Below are 27366 nucleotides of genomic sequence, written 5' to 3' on the forward strand. Positions count from 1 at the left end.
GGATACAGTGAAAAGATCCACCATTTGGTAGTGGATACAAGAGGGGGAAAAATAACAATAAACTTCCCAGGTAGAGCTAGTAGCTAACAATTTACTATAGGATACACTTAATTACAGATATGATACAATCAGATAAAAGCTTAAAATGCTCTAATGCTTTTTCTTGATTAATTATAAAGGTGATGTGCCGAGGGGTTAGCATTTCACAAGTCAAGTAATGAGTACATTTTTATTTTGGACGATGTCACCCCTCCCTTAGCTCCCTTCCATTCCCACCCACAAGTTCATTTTCCACACAGAGTCCAGTACCACTGCTACTCACCTTTTGTCCCCCCACCCCAAGGACAGACAAAGCACAAGACAATTCCACTTCCTGGAGTTCAATTAAAAAATATTTTCTATGATCAGAGGCATTGTGTCTTTGTGTTTCTTCCCTAAGAGCATCTTCCTTTGGGAAGTAGTTTAGCTAAGCTTTGTATTTTGATATGTTTTAGTGTCATTTACGCTATTTTTAAGGACTCCTATTTTTCTTCAGAGTTTCTAATGGATACTGTTATGTTCTAAGGCTAAAAAGAAGATTTAGGATGATTTTTAAGATGCACATAAGCTGTCAGTATCCCTAATAGGAATGAGAATTCTATTGCTCCTCTTTATGAAAAAGAAAGTTGATGTTGGCTGAGTTGAACGACACGATTTCCATGAAGCATCTTCCACAGATTGTAAGTGGTTCACGCCTTCAGATTTGATATCAACCAGCACGAGGTAGATTGATGTGTAGGAGAATGACATATAAGGGGTGCTACCAGGCTATGTCAGGTGGTATGCCTGGATGATGATAAACAGCTGTGTCACCCAAGTGCAGACTCACCCTGGCTAGGGGTGGTGGTGAAATCTTATGGTCTGACAGTTCCCAGGATCCACTCCCTAGATTGTCCTGTGACGGAAAGATGTCTCCATCACACTGAAAGCAAAAGCTGCTAGATCTTTCCTTTCAATTACCAGCTGTCTCTTGGACTCATGCTGCCAGGTGGAGCAGGGACTTGGCAGTCACTTCTTGTGACAACCTGGGAGGCCCCCAGGAAGGCAAAGCTTTACAAATGTTTCCTTCTGCTAGGGATTTGAGGTGAGGGTAAAAACCTAACAAACATGAACCTTGAAGGAAAAAGGCAAAGAAGTTGAAGTCCTTACCCTCTCTTTAAAGCTCCAGAGAGCTGATTTTTTTTTTTTTTTTTTTTTAGTAGAGATGGGCTACAGATGGTAAAGTAGAGTTCTCACAGATTTCCAGTCCCAACAGGATTCCCACATCTCTCCTCCCATCTCTCAATCATGTTTCCAATTGTGTATGGGTCAGATCTATCTGTCTGTCTGTCTGTCTATCAATCATCTGTTCATCCTACCTAGAATGAATATGTAACACATATAGAAATCTATATACAAATATACATATACATGAATAGTTTGTGTGTGTGTGTGTGTGTGTGTGTGTGTGTGTACATGCTTCTGCATGCACTCCTTCTCAAGTGGCCATTTCCTTCATGGGAAAGCGAGACTTTCTTGGCCCTAAAGCAGTCTAAGAGGATTTTGGAAGACCCCAATGCCCAGCAGGAGGCTAAGTGTTGGCCTGATGTGTCCAAGGCAGAGTGCAAGCTTTCTTTCCTCCGGGGGACCTTGAACTCCCCACTCTGCAGCTTGCTGTTCACCAATGTTCCTTCTTTCCTGGAGAAGCTCCATTAGCCTGATTCAGAATGCCACCTGGCCCTAAATACGGGGCCCAGACATTGCTATTCCTGTCGGGCTGCGGGTAGGGGCTGGAGGGCAATGGAGATGGGTCAAAGTGGGCGGCAAGGGAAGCAGTCTGGGCTAGACTTCGTTGAATCCCAACAAGGTGCCCGCAATCACGAACGCGCATGGAAGGAACGTAGCGCCCATGGCGGGGTCTCTGCGAACAAGGCGATGTGGCTCCATCAGGTGGAACCAGGCGGTCCTTCCAGACCCAACTCAAGAGAAATAAAGATGTCTAAATAAGCACGACCGCCGCCACGAGCGGCTTGGGTCCCGGGAGGGAGGGAGAGAGGAGGGGCGCTTTCTCGGCCGAAGCCGCTGCGGGGGGGCTTGTTTGGAGATTCGCAGTTCTCCATGATAAATGTAAAGAGCAATTAAGGTCTGATCCGTGCGCACGGGAGGCAGACGGCGGCTGATAGTGGAACCAATTAACGAGCATGTCCCCTAATTCCTGCCGCGGCCGCCCGGAGCACCACGCATCCCTGGGCGCTCGTGGCAGCCGCCCCCAAATCCTAGGAGCCCCCCTCTCTCGGCCCTGGAGGAGAGGGGCGTCCTCCTCTAGCGAGAAGGTGCGGGGAGCGGGGCCCCGGGGGGCTGGGGAGGGGGCGCGCCGGGCCCGGGGGGGGGGCGCCGAGCCAGCCGCCCACGGAGCCCAACTGTTTTGCCGCCAGGGATCGGAGGGTGGGGTTCGCCGGAGTGGTCGCGCGGGGCCGGGGCGGCGGCTGGAGAAGGCGCCCCGCGTGGGGCTGGGTGGTGCCCCGTGGGCGGAGGACAGGTGGCCGCGCGCAGCCAGGTATCAAATGGCTCAGGGGCTGCGCGACGCGGCGCGGTCCCAAGGCTTCGCTCGGCCCCGGGGCCCGGCTCCGTGCTTCCCGCGGTGGGGAGGCGGGGGCGGCCTGTGGCTGAGGCCGGAGGGGGACGGGGCGAAGCTGCACCCTGGGCCCCCGCGTGTCCCAGCAGGCTTCTCCCCTCGCGATCCCCTTCCCCTTCTGGCCCACCCGGCTGTCCCAGACGTGACCTCCGCGCAACGTGTCTGGAGCTGCGCCGGGCGGGGCGCGCGTGATGAATGGCCCTGAGGTCGGGGGCGGCGCCGGCACGAGCCCCCTTTGGGGCTGGATAGGGTGTGCGGGTATCTGGGCGGAGAGTGGGGTCGTGGCCGCGGGGGGTCCCCCGGGAGTGTGGGGGGGGGCGCTGCGCCGAGGCGAGTCCCCTCGGGCCCCGGGGCCAGCGGCGCGGCGGGGGGCCCCGCGCCAGCAAAGTTTGGAGCCGAGGGCGCCGCGCGCTGCTCCCTCCCCGCGCGGTTTCCCCGGCGGAGTCGGTGCCGCCGCCGCTGCCAGGGCAGGACAAAGGCTCATTAACACGTGATGGGACCGCGCTTCATAAATGGGACCGGAGCGAGAGGGAGCCAGAGACAGAACGCGAGAGCGAGCGGAGGGAGAGGCAGGGACCGCACCGGCTGGGCGAGGCGTCGCGCGCTCGGGCTGGTGGAGACGACGGGCGGCCCCGCGCCGGGCCAGGCGGGGCGATCGCGAGGACTCAGCGCACAGCCCCGGCCAGGGGCGAGGTTCGCGGGCTGTCACAGCCGAGGGGGCGCCAGTCCCCCGTCGCTGTCGCGTGCTGGGGGCCGGGGACGTCAGCGCGCGGACCGACTGACTTACTGACCGACCGCCCGGAGGCGCACCCTGCTCCACCCTACCCCGGGCGCCGGCGCCGCCGCCCCGCCCTCCCCGCCCTCCCCGCCCGCTAACCCCCGGCCGCCCCTTCCTCCTCCACCACTTCGCCGCCTCGGTCTCTTCGGGGCTCCCGTGGCGCCGGTGCCGTCCTCTGGCCCTAGCCGGGCGTCTTGGCTCCCAGCAGATCTCTCCCTAGAGTCAGGGGGGACATTTCGTTCTAGCGGAGGAGGAGCCCCTGTGCGGGGGCTAGAGGTGCCCGGGGAGCTTCTACCCAGAGGACCGGGGGATGCGAAGGGTAAGACCCGACAGAGTTGCCTTTGGAAATACTTTTACCACCTCCCGCCCCATCGGGTACTGACCAGCGTGATCCCCAAGTGTCCTTCATTGGAGTTCTTGTTCCAGGAGAGCGAATCGTGCGTGGCTGTTTACTTAGCTGGATAGCCCTAGCCTGTTAACTGTTGTCTCTGCTGCTTCTGGAGGTTTCTACCATTTACTATTTATTGAATGTGTGTGCACCTGGCTCTCTGTATGCTGATGTCTGTTTGTAGAAAAATGTGTAATTGTGCATGCTTGAAAAGCAGGCGCTGGAGTTGTTGCCTGATGTCAGCCACTAAGTCTTCCCAGGGAAATACATTAATCTGCATCAAGCCTAGAAACTAAAGTAAAACGTTAAATGTCACGTAAAGAAATGGATGTCAAAAAATAAACTTGGGATATAGAAAAGGGTAGCTACAGAAGCCCTCGGAGGAAAAACAAATGTGCATAGTACTTAATGCTTATGTTTGCATGCTGATAGAAGCATTTGACTCAGAGCTAGCCATTAGATGAATAAAGTTGACGTTGTGTTTTTTTTTTAAAGGTATTTCTTGTTGAGGCTCACGGATCACAAATGGATCCCCTCTCAGATGTAAATAATTACGTGATAGACAGGAAAGGCTGCCCTTTGGTCATTTGAAAGTTTAAAAGCATGCACGCAGGCTTCTGATTTTAACAGGTCATTTAATCTCTCAAAGGTTTTAAGTTGAAGGAATACACGAAGAAAAAAATTAGTGACCTATTAATCAGTTTGTATCTCATCTTAAAATTGTTTTCCAAATAAGAGCTATTCTTGCCTTTGTTTATTTCTCCACATGTTAAGCCTTCTTGGGCATTTAATCCAATAAGAGATTAGAACAGATTTACTGGCTTTAAAGGTGTTTGAAAGATATCTCTATGGGTCCAATAACTTCTCATTTTTATTACCAAGTGACTATCTTTTGAACAATAGAGGAAATGCAATTTCTAGGAGGAAACTCAGTGGGCATTGGGTATCAGTGGGGTCGCAAATGACATCAATCTCTTTTGCAGAATATTGAGAAGCTCAGAGCAACCAACCTTTAAGGTTTCCATAGGACTTTATCTGATTTAAAGTGTTGCTTTTCTAATCCTACCCTCTCCACAGTTTGCAAGGAAAAGATGTACTGATTGATTTTTCCTCTGCCCCCCCCCCATCTTCCTCCCCCCACCCCTTCCCGGTACTCCTTCCTTCCCTCTGCTCTCTAATTCAGTTTAAAATCAGTTTTATCAAAGGAAAAGGCCCTGACTACTTTCTTAAATGAGAGAAATAATTTTCTGATTAGCTTCATACATGAACAGAATGCATGAACCTCCAGAATGTTAAACAGTACATACTGCAAGCAGTTATTTGCAGGACACCAGCAAATACCATAGTTGGACAAGAGGTTTGATGGTGCTAAGGTTTATATAAACTAATGCATTTTAGGCTATCAGGAGAACTTACTGTAAATGGACTCTTTTTGTTTCAAAGATGTCTCCCACTCCAAGCTTGGAGCTCCCTTGGCTGAGGTATGTATCTAGTATCTGAGGGGTAGAAGTCTCATTGTGTTCTTAAGTCTGCATGAAGGTAAAATAATGCCACAGGGTGGAAATGCTTAATTCTGACCTTTCAAAATAAAATTACTATGCTTGCATACTCATTGTTAGGAAGGCAAATCAGAGATTCATACCTCTGAATTTTAATAGCATCAGTATATGTGTATATAAATGAATGTTGTGACTAGAACTTTAATTAAGTCATAAGTGATATGATTTAATCTGGTGTGTAAAGTTTTTAATTCTGGTGAAAAATTAGATCTCACATCAGGAGTCGTGCCTGGCTTTGTTTGTTATTCAGTGTTTTCTATCTTTTTCTGTTCCCCTTCTCCCTGTGGACTCTGTTCCTCTCTGTATGCCTGTGAGATTGCGTTTCTCTAATAAGCCTTGCTGCAGGATCAGTGTGTTCTTTTTGGCATTTCAAAATGTTAAAATAGTGAAATTGTTAAATGTTACCACCAAGAAACTGCCAGGAATGAAATTCTCCAAAGGAACCACTGTATGTGTGGCATATTGCAGCCTTCCTAAAGAAAACTCTTTTGAGTAGGTTTACCTATGCTCTCAGAAAGGCAGCAACCCCATTGATTGTGTTGATGAGTGTTTAGTATGCAGTGTCACTTATTAATTACTAAGGCAAAGCCGGAGGAACTCTCTCAAAACAATCATATGACATCCTTCTTTGCGGGAAATGTAGACAGACTTCTTGGTTATCTTGTGTGTTGGTTGGCCTTTGGAATTAGGATTGGAATACTATGTAAGAATAAACTATTATGAGATAGAACTTGTAACTGCAGCGTAGAGTCCAGCACACTTACCAAATGTTTTGTCGCAGAAAACAGTTGGCCCAATAAAGGGATTATTTCCCACAACTGGCTATCCAGGAATGCTTCAAGAAAAAAAAAGAGTAGCAAATTGAATTTTCAAATACCTAACAACACATAATTAGTAAGATGAGATTTGGTTATAGCTTCTTGAACTTTGTTAGTAAGATGGGACTGTCCTTTAGGTTACTGCCTGTTCTTCTTGGGGTAATTATGTTAGCTCACTTGCATAAAGAACACAGATGAGAGTTTGAATTCCCTGAGAAAAAGGATGCCATGTCTTCCCCAGTGTAAGTCTGTCTCTTCTATTTTGGTATTCATCATTTTCTAATTGAACTGACAAAATAGAGTGAAATAAGCCTATGAGTTTAAATAATTTATAATTCTGCTTTTGACTGTGAACCTGAACCCAACATTGTTTGAAAAATTATATGAGGATCCAGTTTACATATTGCACATCTATATTTGTACAAATAGCCAGCTCCACTGGTTTTTCTCTTACTGATTAAAGATTGGTAGGTACCAAAGAATAGGAGGAAATAAAAATTAATGGATGTGTTTTGTATTGACCAATTTTTAGCTAATATTCTAGTTCCACTCTGAATCTCTAGTTCTTTCTTAATCTTATGCTCATAAACATGTTAACTTTGTGTTATAACTGCATGGGTACTGTTTGCGGGGTGGGAGCAGATTGACATTCAACATTTTGCCATTGAATTGCTATTGAGTGCCTTGATGAACATTCAGTTTATTTATCTGTATATCCTTAAATTAGATTAAATTCTGTGTAACAGATCAACTCAGATTACTCCATAATATTTTCTGGAGTAAAAGAAACTTTTATCATCCAGACTGTCTGTACTTCAAATCATATGCTACATAATTTTAGACAAATGAATGCATAAATACACTTTTAGAAACATGCCTGAGCAAACTTGTTCAATGATGTAGATCATGACCAAAATACAAATTTAGACATGATTGCCTTTTAATATCTTTAAACACATATCATTCTGATTTTTATTGAACACTATGAAGTTGGAGAAATGTCCAAGTTCAAAGCAACTGTGCAGATGGACACCGAAGACTCGAGGCAAAGGAAGCATTCACCTTGAATCAAAACAAGGCTGTTCTTGTTTTCCAGGATAGTGGGAATCTGTTCCAGTCCTATGTGTTCTAAAGATCTTGCAAATATGCCAGGATGAGTATCACCACATTTGATGATAATTTTATCGAAACACTGATTGCTTTAAGACAGCTTTTACTAATCTTGCTAATTATTTGCTTAGGAAATTAGGACTGTACCATTTGGAAGAAAACATAGGATGTTATTATCAGATCATAAGATGCATAATACGAGAGTTACATTTATCTTATATATAATCCATTTTACTGCTATTACAAGGAAGTTCACTATCAGAAATTTGTGAGAGGGAGAAAAGGAGGGTTATTTTTCATACGTTCCATCTCCTCTCTGGCTACTATTTGAATTGTTTGAAGTTAGATGAACTAAGCTTAACCACATGGACAGTAGGAATATTTATGATCTATCAGTCACAACAGGTCAAAGCCATTACATAATCAGTGTGGCTACTTCTAGTTATTGATATAAAATATCTACTAAAAGCTTTCCTGGGTCATATTTCTTCACTGTGAACAGGTGCTTCATGGTCAAATAAAGTACATTATCTTGTAATGGGCAGTTAGTTGCATGTACAAGCATATTCTTAAGCTAGTTTTCATTGATAGTTTTATGTTGAAAGTATTTGTCATATAGATTGCTAATCAATAATGTTGGGATAGCTTCTAATTTAAAAGATGCATTTGAACAGGTTAATTAAACAGGGTAGTGACCACTGATTTCTTGAGGTGCATAATTGAGTGTGTGTATGGGGTTTGGAAACAAATTGTTTACCTCTCAACCCTGAAGAAATGGACCTTGCAAAAGCACTTGTTCTGGTGGGGAGGGGGGTACTATGAGTTCTATTTTGGCCCTCACTAGAGAAGTTTCCACACCTGTATTTTAGGAAAGCTTTCAGAGTTTTGATTTCTTTGTTTTGTTTTTGTTTGGTTTTTTTCAAATAAGTGAATTGACACTGGATAGATGGAAATCATTGATTTTTAGCAACTTTCATTAAAAATAAAAACTACTGTGCTACTGCATCATATTCTGTATTTTTAATTAATTTCCTAAAGGTGATGTTGCATTTTTTTAATGTAAGAAGAGATTTAAATTCCTTCCCAAATGTCAAGTACTTTTTTCCTAGCAGCACAGTATTTTATTAATTAATGTCCCATTTCCCCCATATATTTGGATTCTTAGTTGGTTAGAGTTTTAATTCAGTGAATAGATTTGATATTGTTGGCTTGATTTTTTTTAACTTCAGAAGATAAATATTGTTTCCGAAATTTGATAATGTAATATCATTTTTTCCTACTAGCAAATCCTATGCTATTGCTTTTTTTAAAGAAAAGCAGAGGCATTTTTCAAAGATGTGCCAAGCAATCTGTTGTGGTAGTTTAATATACTGACAAATGCTTTCACAAGCTGCGTATGTCCATAGTATATTTAAATGTAATTAAAAATATGATATAATTAGGAAATCAAGTTTCTCAAGACTTGCATTTAAATAGGAGGGGGCTTTTTTCAACATTTTTGCATTCTTTTACATCTCACTTTCAGAGAAGAAAATTGTAATGAATATGCATTTTACAAATTGAGTTGAGTTTTAAGGGGTGCTGTATCCAAATTGGTAATATAGTGTAATAAAAATCCATTCTCAAACTCAATCTCATTGATCACTAAACATTTAGGTGACATGGCTTTGTCATTCATATTTGTTTTTAATTTAGCTGAAATTTGAAACTAAATTTATTCCTTTACAGAAAGATTTGATTTAAAGTGACTGTGACCTGAGTATGTTGGTTTATCCACATGATGGCTGGTTACATGGACAAAGTTTTGGATTCATTTCAGTGGATTGCTGACCAAAACTTACACATACTTTCTCTAGTTTTTGTATTAGTAATAAGTAAGTGTATATAGAGAGAGCAAAAGGAAAACTAGAGAATGTCACACATAATTAAGCAAAAAAAAAAAAAAAAAGATTATCCAAAGAATTCTTCATGTCTGCATATGTGGGAATTTGACTTCGGAAGATACCCAACTACTTTTGGAAATGACATCTAACTTCGTTCTTATTAACCAAAAAAGGGGAAATATTTGTGTGGGTTTTAGTCCTCTATGGTAATCTATCAGTAATTTGTGATCTGTTTTCTTTGAAATGGGGAAAGAACAGCTTGTCCAGAGTCATTACTTTTGCCTTTTTTCTGTTATGTTAGGCTCAGGGGATTCTTTCCAGAGTTGTGGGAAGAAATGTCTTAGCAGTCTTACAAAACTTTACATAAACTTTGTAAATGGAAGTAAGAGAAAATGGTGCAGGTTTCTTATCAATGTATCATGTCAGTACATAAAAATATGTTGAAATCACTTTCCTTAGCTGGACAAAATACATAACTAAGTTTTCTGGGTGTGTATGTGGTGGGGAGGGGAGTCTACAGAAGTCTTGAGTTGTAGAACAAAAAACCTTTAGAGATCCTCACTCTTCATGATTATTTTCAGGCTGGATGAGTGTTATTGACTCCAGTCAAACAAGAATGTCCTGATTTGAAAGGTCCTCCTGTGGGAGAATCCTTTGCCAAGAGCGGGCTCACTTAGCAATCATTTGAGTGAACCAAAATCTCATGGAATCTTACTTCTTCCAATTGAAACTCAGTTCTTCTTAAAAGCTAATCCTTCACCTCTCCATTTTGTTGGTTCTGTTTTTGTGTGTGTGTGTGTGTCAGTCATGGAGCTTGAACTCTGGGCCTGGGCGCTGTCCCAGAGCTCTTCAGCTCAAGGCTAGCACTCTACCACCTGAGTCACAGTGCCACTTCCAGCTTTTTCTGTTTTTGTGGTGCTAAGGAATCAAACCCAGGGCCTCATGTGTGCAAGGCAAGCAATCTACCACTGAGTCACCTTCCCAGGCCGGTCTCTGTAACCTTTAACAATGGTTCTTAAATTTCAGAATGTGACAGAATCTCCTGGAGGCCTTATTCACTCAGATGTTTCCCAGCTTCAGTATTAATGATTTCATACATCTGAGCTAGAGCCTGGGAGCTAGGTTGCTTGAATCCCCTGTAAGAGCCACTGACTGGCCTGTAGACCTACCCCACATACACTGACATACCACCAGGTGACTCGTGAGATTATTTTTCGAACTGTGCTCTACACTTTCCAGCTCATTCCCATGCATTTTATTTCCTACTTCTTTTTCTTCAAGATACTTTTTCCTAATGTTTTTAGCTCCAGGTCTGTTTGGATTCTTCATAATTGTGTTATATGAACCATAGGATGAATCTGACCTTAGATGCGCACAACAGAACTACTTCATGCATCTAATTTGCATGTTTCTAAATCAAAACTACATTTTCAAAGTACAGTTTGCATTGCTACCAGAGCCTGGTACTTACATTCCTGTGTGTATGTAATTCTTCGCACTTTCACAGTATATTTTTCTGTTTGTGTCTTACATTGTTAGTGTGTACTGAAAAATTCCTAAATATTTAAAATAGGTACTGCATAAGGGCCTAGTTTTGCAAAGAATGTTTGAGGAAAATACTAGATTGAAAAATGATAAAAATGTATTGAAAATTATTCCACTGAGAGAATGAGAGAAAGGAGACTGAATTATTTAGAAAGCCACTATGTCCTCAATTGGTATGAATATTTGAACTAATATTCAATTTCTCATATGATGTATTTTGAGTTAGTCCCCATAACAATATAACATAATTTTCCATTCTTTTTCCTGTGTTGATGATTTTTATATTTGCAAATTGGAAAGCCAAATATTTCATAAAATTGATTTCTAGTTCCTGAGACTTTCTGTCTTGCTTTCAGGCTTTCTTGACATAAACATATTTGTTTTTGGTAGAACTAGTTTTCTTTACTCATTTATATTACTTTCTTGAGGCAGAATTCTAAATATTCACAATTAATTTTGTCAATATATTAAATTTTCTCAATGCTCCTTTGCCTCAGAAAACTAATTAGAAATTTAGTTTTTGTAGGCAGTAGTAATGACCCATTTTAAACCTCCATGACATATTTTCTTATTTATATTTAATTAGTTCAGTTGTAAAATTCATAAATTGTTGTAGCAGGAGGAGAAGTTGCTCAACCACAGCAAGAACTATGTCCAGTGATTGGAATAACAAATTGATTCCTGAGGGCTTTATGAAATCCACTCCATCTAGTGGTTGAATTTTTAGATAACTTTTTTGATAAAGTGTTTTGAAAACATATTTGTAAATGGAGACACCTATTTGAGAAAGATCAATGTATAACATGTACTTAGGTGAGGAAAAGTTTCATTATAACAAAAATTTTGCATGTTGTCTTTAGAGGTCTGTCATCGGTGTATATTTAGGCTTCATTCAAGGTTGTGCATTTCATAGAGATGGTCATATGTATTATTGCTATCTAGTTAATTTTATAGTTCATATACTTACCCAGTTCATAGTACTCACCAGTAGATAAGATCAGAACAAATTGTGACAACTTAGTCTTTGCCCATAAAATGTTAATTTCCTACCCCCATCAATGTAACTTGCATTTGCTACTGAGAGAAAAAGGTCTTTGAGTAAATCATAACTGATAGATTTTGTGTTATTTTGTCATTTGGGCATTTTATCAGATGGATATTTTTTGATACTCAGACAGCTTCAGTGCCTTCATGATCACCTGGATTTATGCCAAGAAAATAAGCATACTTAAAAGTTATTCTATACAACAAGTTGCTGATGCTCAGTAACATTCTTTTAGCAAGCAATACCTATTCTTTGCCAAGCAGAGGACCTGCAAAGCCATGAAAGACCTGTCCCAGCTCTGAGAATGTTTGTGGTCTGGAGGGTTTAGACACAAGAGAGACCAAGAGAAGCAACTACAAAACTGCAAGCATTGCCCATTGCATCTCCTGGGAGAAGTTCTCAAGGCATGGCCCATACTCTGTGATGATTAAAATATCCCTATTACATGTTTTCAAATCCTATTCTTTAATCTATGAGGAGGTTGGCAGATGGGTGGTCTTTATTGGATAGCATGAGATAGGATGAAGAATCCTTCCTCTTGCTCCTTTTACCCAACACATATTTGAATATAATGGTTAATGCTTAGTGTTAGCAGAATACATACCTGTTAGACACGAGGAAAATAAGAATCACTCATCTGTTGGACCCTGACTGAGATTTACAAATCTTTCTACTTTGATTCCAGCCCAGAATTTAGGAATTGGCCTTGGGAATTTCCTCTGGGCCTAAGCAAAATACTATGCCCAGAATGGAAACTTGAGTGATTCCAGGGATGTTCCATGTAGCTAATGCAGGTTTTCAACCTTTGTTTACTAGCAACCATGGCATCTTATTCATATTCTGACATGAAAAGGTGATATAAAGGTGTCAGACATTGAAGGTGCTCTCTTCACTTTTCACGGGTATTATAGAAAGGTGTCATTACTGTGCATAGTCTTTGTAATTTTCTAATGAAAGCAAAGGAAAAAAAAAACATAATGAACAGGAACCAACCCATCTTCCCTAATTCAAAAAAAGTAGTGTCATGGGCTAGCGGCTCATACCTGTAATCCTAGCTACACAGGAAGCTAAGAAATGGAGGATTAAGGTCTAACACTGGTCTAGGCTGAAAAGTCTGGGAGTCTCCCACAAGGCCATGAGTTCAAACTCTAGTACCACCAAAACAGTTAGTGATGAAGCTGACTTTGATTTTATTAATTTGCCAACAATGACTGCAAACAAGGTGCTAATTTGATTAGGCCTTACAGCTTACAACTGACTGCTATACTTTGTCCCTGTAGATGAGGGGCACAGATGTTCTGTAAGTCATATGGACAATCCTTTCAGATTTTATTTGTTCAGTGCACAAAATTATCATGTAGTATTTATGATTCCCCTTTTCCTTGAGCCAACTTTCCCTCTTCCTAGCAGTGAGAAAGGGTATTTTATTTAATGGATCTCAGGGCAAAGAGCAGGGGTTCTGAGTTAATACAAACTGGACGGAAGCAGCAGTTCTGTTACTCATTGGAGATCTGAGGCAGAACATTTTTACCTCTCTCAGCCTCAGTTCTTCTCTCATGTGGAAAAGGATTCTCATAAACTCTACCTCATATAACTATGGAAAGAAATATAAAAACCATAATAAAGGAAATAAAGCATACATTTATCCTGATGCCTAGAACACAATTAAATGTTCAGATATTTCTTAGATGTATGTTTTCAAGTATTGAGCATTTCTTTAATATGTATTTGTTCAACCAAATTTCAGATTTGAAGCTGGAGAAATAGACTCTGCTTTTAGTCAGACCTAATTTGTAGGTTTATTGATTCCAAAGGAAAATACCCCTTTGTCAATAGATGCGGGGGGCAGGGGGGGGGGGGAAGAAACAATGAAGCTATGGTGCACAATTGGACATCATGTAATATACATTTAACCATTGCTGTGGAGAACTTCATAAGGAACTGCAAAGAAACAATGTCTTGTTACTGAGCTCTACATGTTTTATGAACCAGAGCAATGTGTTGCTTTCTGCTGTTTGAGGGTATTGCTATGTAGTTCAGACTGGCCTTGAACCCTTGATTTTCTTACCTCAGTCTGTTCAGTGCTGGCATTACAGGCCATTAATGCTCACTTTGGTTTCTACCTTTAATGACCAAGACTCATGTGCAAGCTAATCTTATGAAATATTTGACCATAACTTTTATTGAATCATAAACTTGGCATATTCTCTGAAGGCTGCTTCTACTGCTACCTTTCCCCCCAGATGGTAGAAAAGGTATCTCTCAAGGAAAAGGCCAAAATCACTTGGTAGGAGACAACAGCTAAATAGTGAAACAAAATTATATGGTAGATGGAAATTTTTAGTCAACAAATCATATCACTTACATTATTAATTCACCTTTGTGACACCCTGCTTGTTAACACCATCACAAAATAGTGCTTAAGCCTATGTAATTTTGAAGCCTGAAATATTTTGAGCCCTAAAATTAAAATTTAATAGGCTTTTAAATGTTAAATAATAAGGCTATTTCATATTGAATTTGGAAAACAAAACAGCCTCATAAATGCTTATTGTCCTTAGTTCATACTAATTGACACATTTTTTAAGAAAAAAATCCAGCGGTCCCTTCTATTGTTAGTAAATAACAGACCAGAGAAAATGGTACATTTAATAACTTCTGGAGTTTTTTTGTTAGCAAATATAAGTAGAGCTGAAGCTTTTAAAGTCAGCCAAGCATTACCAAGATAATGGAATTTTCTTTCATATGTAGGGAAAGGAGCTGACATTAATGCAAGAAAGAAAGATTACGTATTTTTGCCTGAATTATTAGGATAATTAAGTAAGTCCTTTATTTTACTTTGGTTCAAAAATGATGGGGGATGACCAAACTATTTTAATAATTTCAAACCAAGATTTAGAAGACTTACAGCCATTCTAGCTGATATGGAAGCATTGTTTGTCTATTATGCTGTTTGCCCATGAGATCTGCCATGTCTGTTGCAGACATGACAGACATAATGTAGTTACAAGCATCAACTAAGATTTTCCTTACTAACTATACAGAAATACATTAACGAAGTATTGAGGTTTATTAAATTAGTAGGGACCAGACTTGTTCCCAGAAATGTATGAAGAGCAGGAAATGCATTCACTGAACTGTCATTCTATTTGAGCCCTTCATAGTAAGGCTCTTTCTTGAAGTCAGACAAACAGAATACAGATCAACAAAGTAGGAAAAACTGCAGAGTAAAGCAAAGACCTAGAATTACTGCAGGTCATATCTTGGGCCCCCATTAGTTCGTGTACTCTGGGCTTGGCAGTGCTGCTTTAAAGCATTTTTAAATGTAGAATATTATTCAATTGTGGCTTGCTGATATAATCTACAACTTTATCAGGAGCATCGGTCCTTTGGATACTTCTATAGCATTTTCTGGTTTCTAGTACTTTACATTCTGTTGCTTGTCAGCCTACTATTTATGTCCCTAAAGAGCTACACAGGCCAGACTACAAGGATTTTGACTCCATGTGCAGCAGGGACAGCTAACTAAATTATTGAAATATCCTTCCAAAATAAAATAGATCTTCACTAGGGCAATGGAAATTCTAATAACTGCTGTTAAATTATACTGATACAGGAATTGCTCTGTTTAAAGCCTTGTGTTCATGATGCACTCTGTGATCAAGCTAATCAGAAACAAGGATGCAATTTGTTTGCTTTTGTTTGTTTATGAGACAGGGTATTGCTATGAAGCTCAGACTGGCCTCGAACTCACAATCCTCCCGCCTCAGGCTCCCAGTTGCTGGGATGATAGACATGTGCCACTACAGCTGCCTTCAACATGGGTATTTTATATTCTTAATGGTTGTGTCAATAAGGATTTGGACTCTGGAAAACTAAAAAAGAACATACAAATCTATGCTGTTACCATACTCATAGAATTCCTTTGATGATACCATAGCCTGCTTATTGATCTTATGTGTTTTTTTCCTGAAGGAGGAAGAAAGAGGCAATTTTCATAAGCCAGGTGGACAAAAATAGCAGATGATACTATTTTAAGAAATTATTTTCCTTACAATAATAGACTCAATGCATTAAAATACTTTATTCTTACTATAAAAGCATGGCTTACACCTTAAGTTGGTTATATGTTGGTTATTAATTTAAAAGCAAAATTCTAAGACGATATCCTTAGATGTCATTCCATTCATTACTGTAACTGTAATAAAAAATCAACTGCTTCTTTAATAGGTGCACCTATGAATCTTGCTAGAAATTTCCAATTATATTTTCCCATTAGCAAACAAAAACAAAATTAATCGTACCAACATCCCCCAAAGCTGAAGCTAGATTACTAATGAACTCTCAAAAAAGAAACCACTCTCCATGCAAAAAATAATAAGGTGGAAATTACTGCAATAATCCAAATGTAGAAATAAAAGCAAGAATTGCTAAAATGCAGAAAACAGTTCTCTTGCCATAGTGCTATTAACTGCTCAAATAACTCAAGCACAGTACTCTTTTGACATTGCTAAGATCCTCCAACTATATAAAGCCAGGTTGTTTTAAACTGTATTCTTTAATTAAAGTTGACTTGTGTTGGACAGAAATTACATCTCCTAACCTTACACCATGTTGTGGCTTAGATTTTTTTTTTTTTTGATCAGTCGTGGGGCTTGGACTCTGGGCCTGGGCGCTGTCCCACGACTCTTCAGCTCAAGGCTAGCACTCTACCACTTGAGCCATAACTCCACTTCTGGCTTTTTCTGCTTATGTGGTGAATGCAAAGCAAGCACACTGCCACTGAGCCACCAGCCACCTTCCCAGCCCTTGGCTTAGATTTTAACAAGCTGGTTTGTTTTAAGGAAAAGGGTTGGTTGCATTAAAGTGGGAAATTGGTTTTGCATTTGTGGTAATCTTCCTATAGAACAAACAAGAGTACAGTTTTACATTAGTGAAATAGTGAAATGGTGATCTTTTGTCTTCCTTTGAAGAAGCTTCATCAGTCTCCCAAAAACTGACAATGATATTAATTCTTGGGGACCTGCCACTATACAGATTTATCCAGACGTAGTAGAAATTAGTGTTTGTTGCTATTGACAAAATGCCTTAGTTTCTGTTTTTAAGAGCCTAGAAGATTTGAAAATAAGATGAAAATGGCTTTGATATAGTTACTGTTAATCCTTAAAACAGTGCATGAAGTTTAAAAGCAGAGATTCTGGTATATTGCATCCATTCATGTACAAATCCCCAGCTTCTGGATCATTTCCTTACTAATGGCCTCCATTTTATCTGTGAAGTGAGTATGACCAATAAGCGCCTGACAGGTTACCATGTCAGTTGAATGATTGATGTTTGTTAATTTCTCAAGTACTGGACTGCACTAGACATTCAACAAAAGATGCTCCTCTGTTACCATCTATGTATCCTGTAGGTGCTTCATGCTTTTAGTGCTAAGACAAAAATGAAATTGAATCAGCAGCCAATGATCAAATTAAGGTACTGCATTTTCTTGAGATATAATAATTGCATAGGCTATCATTATTAGCATATATGTTATATTCTTGAAATATAATTAGTATGGAGAATATGGAAAAGAGCCCTAATGCTAGGTTATGATGACAAAAATATTTATTGAGGAGTTTTGTGCCAGATACAGTACCAAGTTCTCTATGTGTATTTATTTTCATTTAATTTTCAGAACAGTTCTGTGATTTAGGTCTCATCATCATCATCATCATCATCATCATCATCATCATCACCGTCATCTTTGTCTCTTTTGCAAATGAAACTGATACTTAGATTAACTTCCTGGCTGAGTATGGGCTGACCCTAGTCTTGGTCTGCTAACTCCTGATTCAGTGTTCTGTCCTTTGACTAGTGCTCTGGCTGCCTGAAACTGTAGGGAAACAAAAGGATATGGTCACACCCTTGTCTTAGTATACGCAAGGAGTATATCTTAAAGGTTAAGAAAGAGCAGGAAAGCTAGACCTGCACTATCCAGTGTGGTAGCCACTCGCTTCATTAGGCACTTGAAATAGGTAGGGCTCCATCCCCAGTTTTACCACCTATTAGATGTGCTAATGGCAAATTACCCTCTCTGTGCCTTTCATTGGAAAATGAGCATAATAACAGCAACTCCCTCATAGGACCATTATAAGAATAAGCAATTGATAGGTGTGAAAGGCTCAGAGTGCTACCTGTCCCTAATAAGCTCTACATGTGCTTAACTGGGAGAGAGCCGCAAGTCTTAAGAGGTACTCCTGATTGTAGAGGCCCAGAAGGAGGAGGTGTCACAGTAAGTCCAAGGTAAGAGCTTAGCTGACAAGAAAGGCTGATCACAATACTGAAAGCAACGTGAAGAATAAAGTAGGCAGAGGTAATTCATTGCAGCATTATTTGTAATAACCGATGGCAAACATTTAACCCTCCCATCAGTAGGTGGCTGGTCACCTTCCTCTAACAGATCCTTCGGAACCCTGTCAGATGAAGAGGGAGGGTTTTGTGCATGACGTGGCACTGACTTTGGTGTGCACTTTCAGGTGGACAAGCAAGGTGCAGAACCGTACGTACAAAGCAAGTGAGGCGCTAAACATAAATGAGAGTAAGAGATTGACTTTTCAATGTCTATATCCTTCTTTTTTCTTGTGTTTTTTATTTTCACCCCCCTTGTTTCCATCCTTGCTCTGAACAAGGATGTGGGCCCAGCTAAGCAGCTTCCCCTCCCATGGCATTTATTTATTTAGTTAGTTAGTTAGTTAGTTAGTTTCCAGTACTAGAGTTTGAATTCAGGGCCATGTACCCTTGCCTGGCTTTTTTTTTTTTTGCTCAAGGCTGGCTCTCGACCACTTGAGCCACAGCTCCACGTTCAGCTTTTTGGTGATGCATTGGAAATATGAGTCTCATGGACTTCTCTGTCCAGGCTGGCTTTGAATCTCCATGCTCATTTCTCAGCCTTCTCTGTCGCTAGGATTTTTCTCTTGGCTTTTGTTCTCGAGGTCCAACCTTTAGAAGGCCTGGACATTCCTCTCACTTAATTGCTGTGGTGTTTATTTTACAAACTGCTCAGCAGTCCTTGGAGGGCAGAGCAGTGGGAAGACCATCCAGGGGACAGCCTCCTTGCTGAGACAGCTTCCAGCGTCCTTTTGACTTTTGAAGACTGCAAGATAATGTTGAATACTGCAAATATAATTTTCAAAATTAGCCTGTAACTGGCATGCGTGATAGGAGTTCATAATTTGAGAGACAATGACATGGACGAGAGGCTGTGGAAAATTACCAGTAACTACTTGAAATATGAGCTTTCAAATATGGTTTTCAAGCCAGTTGTCTACTGAGTTGTCTTTCTCTCCTCTAATTTTAAGAAAAGGCAAATAAGTATGATTCAATAACTGTTTGAGTGTACTAGCTAATATGATTGAGCTGTCTTCTTACTGGGTTCAGGTTGAACATTTCTGGGGGATTCCAGATGTCTCTCCTGCTCTCAGGCTGACAAACTACCTAAATGGAGTGGCAGGGGGTGGGGGAGATATCATTCTCTGTTTGGAAACTGCATTCTAGTTGTGGAAGTAAATATTCAGACTCCTGAATAAATAATAGTATGAGTCCTTGGCAGAAGGGTAAACCAGCACAACTAGTTATGCCTGGCACAGGCTGATTGGCAAGGTCTCTGGCATTGAAGTAGCAATGGCACAGGCTTAGAAAGAGAAGTATCATAGGAAGAAGGCTTGGAAATGAGTGTTTAGATAGAGAGAGGGGCCAAAGGAAGGAGCAAGGCCAAAGGTGTGTGGTGTAGTCAGAGACTACGAGCCAAGTTTACAAAGACTAAGAGTTGACTTCTGAGATATAGCCTGTTAGTGAGATGCAAAGGGTGTGTTCTTGAAGGAATAAGAATGTGAACAAGAATAGGACAGATGGATAAATAAGCGCTCCAAACACACTTGAAACTTGGTTGAAACCATCTGAAGAGAGTTTTTTAGTAACAGAATCAGCAAGCACTGGTACCCAGCTTGGCTATTGAGCTTTTTCTTTCATATCCTTCATTTCTACATCCTCAGCAAGTGGCCTTTGTCCCTGAACCATTGTCCCAATTGGGCTGCGGTGGCATTTCATGATTCTGTGTGGTTTGTGCCCTGGAATTCCTGCCTCTTCTCAAGCAGTTAATGGCTATCATGAGCCTTGTTCTATGCCAGTGTAGAGACATTGTGCAAAGCAAACCCAAACTAAGAAGGCAAGTTCTATTTCCTGAGTGATGACAAAATACTAACTGAGGATTCAGGCTCTCTTTTGGCAGTAACTCCTTGTTGTCACTGGATCAGGAAGAAGGCCTTCAAAACCAAGGAGGTGTGAGGAGGTATTTTGGCCCACCTGTCCCAGGAGTGCAGTTCACTATGAGGTGTGGTGGTTCTGCTCTTCTCATTTGTCTCTCTAGCCACAGTTGCCTGTGTCATATAGGTCATTCTTGTATATGTAGACTAGGTGATCATTATGTAGACAGATTCATTTGGAATGCTAAGAAAGAACCTCACCTCAATAGGGCATTTTCCTAGCACAAAAAGATTTAGCCGTTCTTTAGGATAGAAATCTTGATTCAAATGGCATACTTATTTATTTCTTATTATGATGAATCCACCTTGAATAGAACTTTTTTATTCTGTTTGAAATATACGTATACCTATATGCATATTTATATGTATATATACATACACACCTATGCATATGTATGCACATATAGACATATAGATACACATATGTATGTATACCTATATATAGACATATGTATACACACATACATTTAGCCAATCAACTTATGTACAGCCCTTCTTATATCCAGACATTATCCACAGTTAAAAACTCAGGTAGATAAGGTCCCCAATAAGACCTTCAATGAGCCTATGCTCTTCTTTGTGATATGAAATGCAAAATGAGAAATATTGAAACTTTTAGTAAATGCCATGACAGAACTCTGGGGGTTTTTTTTTGTTTTTTTTTTGTTTTTGTTTGTTTTGTTTTATTTTGTTTTTGGTCATTGGGCCTGAACTCTGGGCCTGGGCGCTGTCCCTCAGCTCTTCAGTTCAAGGCTAGCACTCTACCACTTGAGCCACAGCTCCACTTCCAGCTTTTTCTGCTTATGTGGTGCTGAGGAATCAAACCCAGAGGCTCATGCATGCAAGGCAATCACTGTACCACTGAGCCACCTTCCCAGCCCCAGAACTCTGTTTTGTTATTCTGAGAGCCCCAAAGAGGATATAGGTCATCTGAACCTGGAAAGCAGGAAGTAGGGAAAGAAGTGATAACCTTATGGGAGGAGTTGACCAACAGAGGGAGAGGGGAAAAAAAAAAAAGAGTATTGAGGTTGTGGGAACAAAGGCACCAAACTGAAAAGTAATCCTTTTGGTGTTTGCTTATTCTTATTAGCATTTATTTGTTGTATCTTGTGCCCAATAATTTGATGTGTTTATGGAGGTAGAATCCATGTGCTGAGACCTAAGCGTGGAAGTAAGGGCTAGAGACACAAACAAATATACCACAGAGCAGCTTTATGGGATTTTGCCCTTGGGTGCAGAAGGTGGGAAGAGGAAAGCTTTGTGTTTAGGGAGAACAGAATGTGGAGAGGATTGGGGCAAGAGAGTGAGTATCAGAATCTGAAAGGGGCTCCATCAGGCTGATAGACAGAATCTGAAAAAGCCTGCTCTGGAAGAGGAAGCGGTTTGATCTTTAGGGTACACACTTGACATGGATAAAGGGGGTCACATAATCAGCCATCCATTTTACAGAGATCACACCAGCGGGAATGTAGCAGTGATTAGAAGAGTGAGGCCCAGAGAAAGGCAGGAACACGGGTTGGAAGGTCAGTAACCCAATTCTGTTAAGCAATCATGATGGCCTGGACATGGAGGTGGAAAAATGTACAAGGTGGGCCACCATTCCAAATTGCTTTTCCTCCTTCCTTCCTTCCTTCCTTCCTCCTTCCTTCCTTCCTTCCTTCCTTCCTTCCTTCCTTCCTTCCTTCCTTCCTTCCTTCCTTCCTCCTTCTTCCTTCCTTCCTTCCTTCCTTCCTTTCTTTCTTTCTTTCTGTCCTTCCCTCCTTCCTTCCCTCCTTCCTTCCTTCCTTCCTTTCCTTCTTCCTTCCTTTCTTTCTTTCTTTCTGTCCTTCCCTCCTTCCTTCCCTCCTTCCTTCCTTCCTTCCTTTCCTTCTTCCTTCCTTCCTTCCTTCCCTTCTTTCTTTCTTTCTTTCTTTCTTTCCTTCTCCCTTCCTTCCTTCCTTCCTTTCTTTCTTTCTTTCTTTCTTTCCTTCTTCCTTCCTTCCTTCCTTCCTTCCTTCCTTCCTTCCTTCCTTCCTTCCTTTCTTTCTTTCTTTCTTTCTTTCTTTCTTTCTTTCTTTCTTTCTTTCTTTCTTTCTGTCCTTCCCTCCTTCCTTCCCTCCTTCCTTTCCTTCTTTCCTTCTTTCTTTCTTTCTTTCTTCCTCTCTTTCTCTCTTTCTCTCACTCTTTTAAAAGACACAACGTGTGCATTTGAAAATCTTTTCTTTCACTCTGTGTCCTGTGTCTACCACATAAGTCCTAACTATATTTACATAAACATAATTCCCCTAAGAAAGCCTCCTTCAACCCTTAGACTGGTTACTGCACAGCAACTTTGCCCTTCCCAGGTGGAACTCATACACATACTAGGTGGCGTACTTCCTGTGAGCAATGAGTTCTTCTATCATGCAGCTCAGACACTAGTGTCTGATAAAGTACCTGGTGGACAGTGTGTAGTCCATAATTTATTGAAAGGGTCACACAGGAATAAATGAATTGTTGATTCAAACAGTAGAAGACCTCAAATATATCCCACGAGAGTGGTTCTCCCTTCTATCCCCAAATAGTATTATATATAAAAACAACAAATGACAACTAGTAAAATATTGGAGTTTACTTTAGTCGTGAGAGCTATCACTCTGAACTTAGATTTCTTGTAAACTAAAGAAATAAATAGCCACCTGTTAAGCATTTATATGGCTCTTAAAATTTGGTCCCCTCTTCCTAATATCATCCTTGTGTTCAGTGCCATCATTGAGAGCCTGGGTGCCAGGCCTTGACATGCTTGTCATCACAGCACTTGAGGCAGATGCTGTCTGAAGCACCCTCCATTACCATCTTCCCTGATACCAAAGACCTTGGCCTTCCCTAATCCTTAGTGCCAGTTTGGCATTTTCTGATGATTTTTTTTCTTGGTTGGCCTTGACTTTTTAGAAGTTCAGCTCAGCCACAGAGGGTCTGTGGATGAGGAACAGGAGCAAATCTCTCCATAGTTTCCACTTGTCCTTAGTTTTTTTTTTTCTTGTAATATTTTTTTAATTGTGAAAATACCGTACAGGGGGATTACAATTACATGGGCAAGGTAATGAGTACATTTCTTTTGTTTTAATTTTTTTATTGTGAAAATACTGTACAGAGAGGTTACAATTACATGGGCAAGATGAGTACATTTCTTATCAAGCATTGTAGCCTCCTCCTTTGTTTCCCCTTCCCATCCTTTCCCATCTCCCCTGCCTCCCCCCCACCCTCCCTCTCCTCCTCCCCTGCCAAAGTTGTAAAGTTCGTTTTTCGACATAACGTCTTGTACATCTCATTGTTGCAATGGGTCCACCTGTATCCCTACTTAAACAATTTGTTTTTTCCCTTCCCCTCTGCGAATTATACCAACATCAAATACAGTGAAAACAGGGATGAATGGGTCAAGAAAATGTATATATACACAATGGAATTCTATGCCTCCATCAGAAAGAATGACATTGCTCCATTTGTTAGGAAATGAAAAGATTGGAAAAATTATATTAAGAGAAGTAAGCCAGGCCCAAAGAAACATAGGTCCCATGGTTTCCCTTATTTGCAATAACTAGTATATGTCTGAGACAAGCAGAAATGATCAGATGAGTTGATGTTAGGCAAAATGAACCCCAAAATAAGGACTCAAATGTTTTTTCTTTCTTGCGATTGTTTCTAACATATTTATAAGATGATTTCTCTGTTGCTTTATATGTCCCTCCCCCACGATATAACCCCTGTTTTCACTGTCCTTAGTTCTTGTCTTTCTTCTCTACACTGTCCCGTGTCCCATACATTTTGTCTTACCTGTCTAACAAGGTGTCTTCTGGAGTAGGGATTATGTGCTCTCTGCAGCCACATCAGCACAGGATGCTGGGTGGGTGATAGTAGAGGCTGAGAGGCAAACTCTTGCTCGGAAATGCACATCTCACCCAAGAGACATTGCGTGTGATTTGGCCTATATGACCCTGTGTGTCTATTCAGGACTCACACAGTGACTTCAATCCAGAGAGCATAAGTAACAAGAGTGATGGGTCTAGTGTAGGCTTTTCCATTGCCTGGTAGTAAGGGAGGGGCTCTCATTGTGTTGACTGAGTACACAAAGGCTTGAACCATGCTCAGAAACAGAAAAGAAACTGCCTGATAGCACATGCGTGTGATGGCCACAGTGCTTCTGCTTACTGTTGTCCTGGTTTGCTCACCATTCAGCTTCTCTGTTTTCCCTCCCGGTAGGCTTCCCTCCTGCGGTCTCTTTCTCAGTCCTGTTGAGTCTGGCCTAATCAAAGACTGAGGTTATGAAGTCGATCCTAGATGGCCTTGCAGACACCACCTTCCGCACCATCACCACAGACCTCCTGTACGTGGGCTCGAATGACATCCAGTACGAAGACATCAAAGGCGACATGGCATCCAAATTAGGGTACTTCCCGCAGAAATTCCCCCTGACCTCCTTCAGGGGCAGTCCCTTCCAAGAAAAGATGACTGCAGGAGACAGTCCCCAGTTGGTCTCAGACCCAGCCAACCTTACAGAATTCTTCAACAAGTCCCTGTCGTCCTACAAGGAGAATGACGAGAACATCCAGTGTGGGGAGAACTTCATGGACATGGAGTGCTTCATGATCCTCAACCCCAGTCAGCAGCTGGCCATCGCTGTACTGTCCCTCACACTGGGCACCTTCACTGTTCTGGAGAACCTGCTCGTGCTGTGTGTCATCCTCCACTCCCGCAGCCTCCGCTGCAGGCCTTCCTACCACTTCATCGGCAGCCTGGCCGTGGCAGACCTGCTGGGGAGTGTCATATTTGTCTACAGCTTCGTTGACTTCCACGTGTTCCACCGCAAAGACAGCCCCAACGTGTTTCTGTTCAAACTGGGTGGGGTCACGGCCTCCTTCACCGCCTCTGTAGGCAGCCTGTTCCTCACCGCCATCGACAGGTACATCTCCATTCACAGGCCACTGGCCTATAAAAGGATTGTCACCAGGCCCAAGGCTGTGGTGGCTTTCTGCCTGATGTGGACCATCGCTATTGTGATTGCCGTGCTGCCTCTCCTGGGCTGGAACTGTAAGAAGCTGAAATCTGTGTGCTCAGACATTTTCCCGCTCATTGACGAAACCTACCTGATGTTCTGGATTGGGGTCACCAGTGTACTGCTGCTGTTCATCGTGTATGCGTACATGTACATCCTCTGGAAGGCTCACAGCCACGCAGTCCGCATGATTCAGCGTGGAACCCAGAAGAGCATTATAATCCACACATCAGAGGATGGCAAGGTACAGGTGACCCGGCCGGACCAGGCCCGCATGGACATTAGGCTGGCCAAGACCCTCGTCCTGATCCTGGTAGTTTTGATCATCTGCTGGGGCCCTCTGCTTGCGATCATGGTGTACGACGTCTTCGGGAAGATGAACAAGCTCATTAAGACGGTATTTGCCTTCTGCAGCATGCTCTGCCTGCTGAACTCCACCGTGAATCCTATCATCTACGCTCTGAGAAGCAAGGACCTGAGACACGCCTTCCGGAGCATGTTCCCCTCCTGTGAAGGCACCGCACAGCCCCTGGACAACAGCATGGGGGACTCGGACTGCCTGCACAAGCATGCCAACAACACGGCCAACGTCCACAGGGCTGCGGAAAGCTGCATCAAAAGCACGGTCAAGATCGCCAAGGTGACCATGTCTGTGTCCACAGACACCTCTGCCGAGGCTCTGTGAGCCCAAGGCCTCGCTGGCAGCACTGGAAAAGAAATTTCTGTCTCTCTTTCCCTCTTTCCCTTGTCACCCCCTCTCTAGTCTCTATTTCTCTCTACTTCTCTCTCTCTCTCTCTCTCTCTCTCTCTCTCTCTCTCTCTCTCTCTCTCTCTCTCTCTCTCTCCCCCCCCCCTCTCTCTCTCTCTCTCTCTGTCTCAGCTCAAAATCTAGAAGAGTGTGTTGTCTCATCGGTTATATTTTTTAAGTTTACCATGCTCAGTGAAAAAGTGACAGTCACCATGCTCATTGGTCAGTCTACTGACCTTTCAATAGTTTAGGTTCTCCAACTCTGTACTCCAGGGGTTTAACAGTAACGAAAGCTTGTTGCTTCTGCGTGTGCCATCCCTCAAAGTCTTAGTTTAATAAGAAGGAAACCTTTGGCTACACAATTTAGAGTCTAAGTACCCATAGAAAAATGCTATCAAGTGAGTAATGCCTTGGTAACCACAACTTTCATTGCTATGTGTCCGTCTAGTATCAGAGATGTCCATTTTTACAATAGCGATAGAACTAATGTAGAGCTATTTTGTAAGATGTGTTGTGTCCTGTGAGTTGTGTATCCGTGTTTACTCTGTGTTATTTCTGTCTAGTTTTAACCAAACCAAAAGGGAGACTTTGCTGTGAAAACTGGAGCACAGCAACGAGTATGTGCCAGTGAGACAATTTTGGATAAAACACTATTTGCCCAGGAGAGAACTTTAGAAACCTTTGTAGTTCTTGAGATATCTCTATTTAAAATTGACACTGAAGGAACCATGGTGTTTTATTTATTTTTTTTCTGTGAACACAAGAAGAATTTGAAGATGATATAAAGTCCTGAACTGAGTTCACTGACACTTCAAAAGTTGCTAGTCCTGTGTTTTCATGAGAGGACATTATTATCTTCTAGACTATAGCTGTTCTGTGAGGGTAATAGATTATAATTAGAAAGGAAGGAAAAAAACATATTGACTTTTTAGACTGACATCTCTGACTTTCCTTAGTTGTTAGCTATTCCTGAACCTCTTAAGACAGCATGTGTCAGTCTTCATGTATATTGTTTTCACTGTGCAGTTGCTGTTTACTTGAAGAGTATTGCATTCCTATATTCCAGGCTATAAGTAGATTTCATGCCTGGGTGGCCAAACAACAGTCTTCATTCTGTTCTTAATTGCGAAGACATATTGTCTGGATCAGTAAAATTGTACTTTGTGTGAATGTGACTGTAAATGTGTGTATGTGTGTGTTTCTATCTTGTAACTGTTGCAGCAGTGTCATAAAGTGAAAAAACTGTGACCAAGTGTAAACTCTACCACTTGCTTAACTCTTGTACATGAATTCAGTTTTGAAAGTTGAGTTCTTCCAGAAATCTTGTTGAATAACAATTCTGACTATAGCCATTCAGACAATCTATTTCCCTAAGAGATCGGGTCAAGGATTACTAAGGACTTTAAGTATTACAGAAGACCAGTGTTTACCAAGGAATCACCAGTGGCAGGAATTCCAGTAAAGGTTGATATTTCCAGTGTCACGGTAGGGATATGAGAGTGCGTGGGTTTCTCAGAACCTA

At 41.6% G+C, this 27366-nt stretch overlaps 1 protein-coding gene across 1 annotated transcript; it reads left to right on the forward strand.

Annotated features, from left to right (window-relative positions):
• Nucleotides 1-3219: 3219 nt before the first annotated feature.
• On the forward strand, nucleotides 3220-25900 carry Cnr1 (cannabinoid receptor 1). The gene is made up of 2 exons (XM_042679508.1): nucleotides 3220-3750; nucleotides 24304-25900. Exon 2 carries the CDS (start codon nucleotides 24366-24368, stop codon nucleotides 25779-25781), a length of 1416 nt encoding a protein of 471 aa, XP_042535442.1. The 5' UTR covers nucleotides 3220-3750; nucleotides 24304-24365; the 3' UTR covers nucleotides 25782-25900.
• The last annotated feature ends 1466 nt before the right edge of the window (nucleotides 25901-27366 follow it).

This window comes from Dipodomys spectabilis, unplaced genomic scaffold (assembly GCF_019054845.1).
Source record: "Dipodomys spectabilis isolate Male_0828 unplaced genomic scaffold, ASM1905484v1 ptg000053l, whole genome shotgun sequence".
Classification (NCBI taxonomy): domain Eukaryota; kingdom Metazoa; phylum Chordata; class Mammalia; order Rodentia; family Heteromyidae; genus Dipodomys; species Dipodomys spectabilis.

What these genes read in the sequence shown, in the direction of transcription:
- Cnr1 (XM_042679508.1), top strand. Translation starts at nt 24,366, where the DNA reads ATGAAGTCGATCCTAGATGGCCTTGCAGACACCACCTTCCGCACCATC.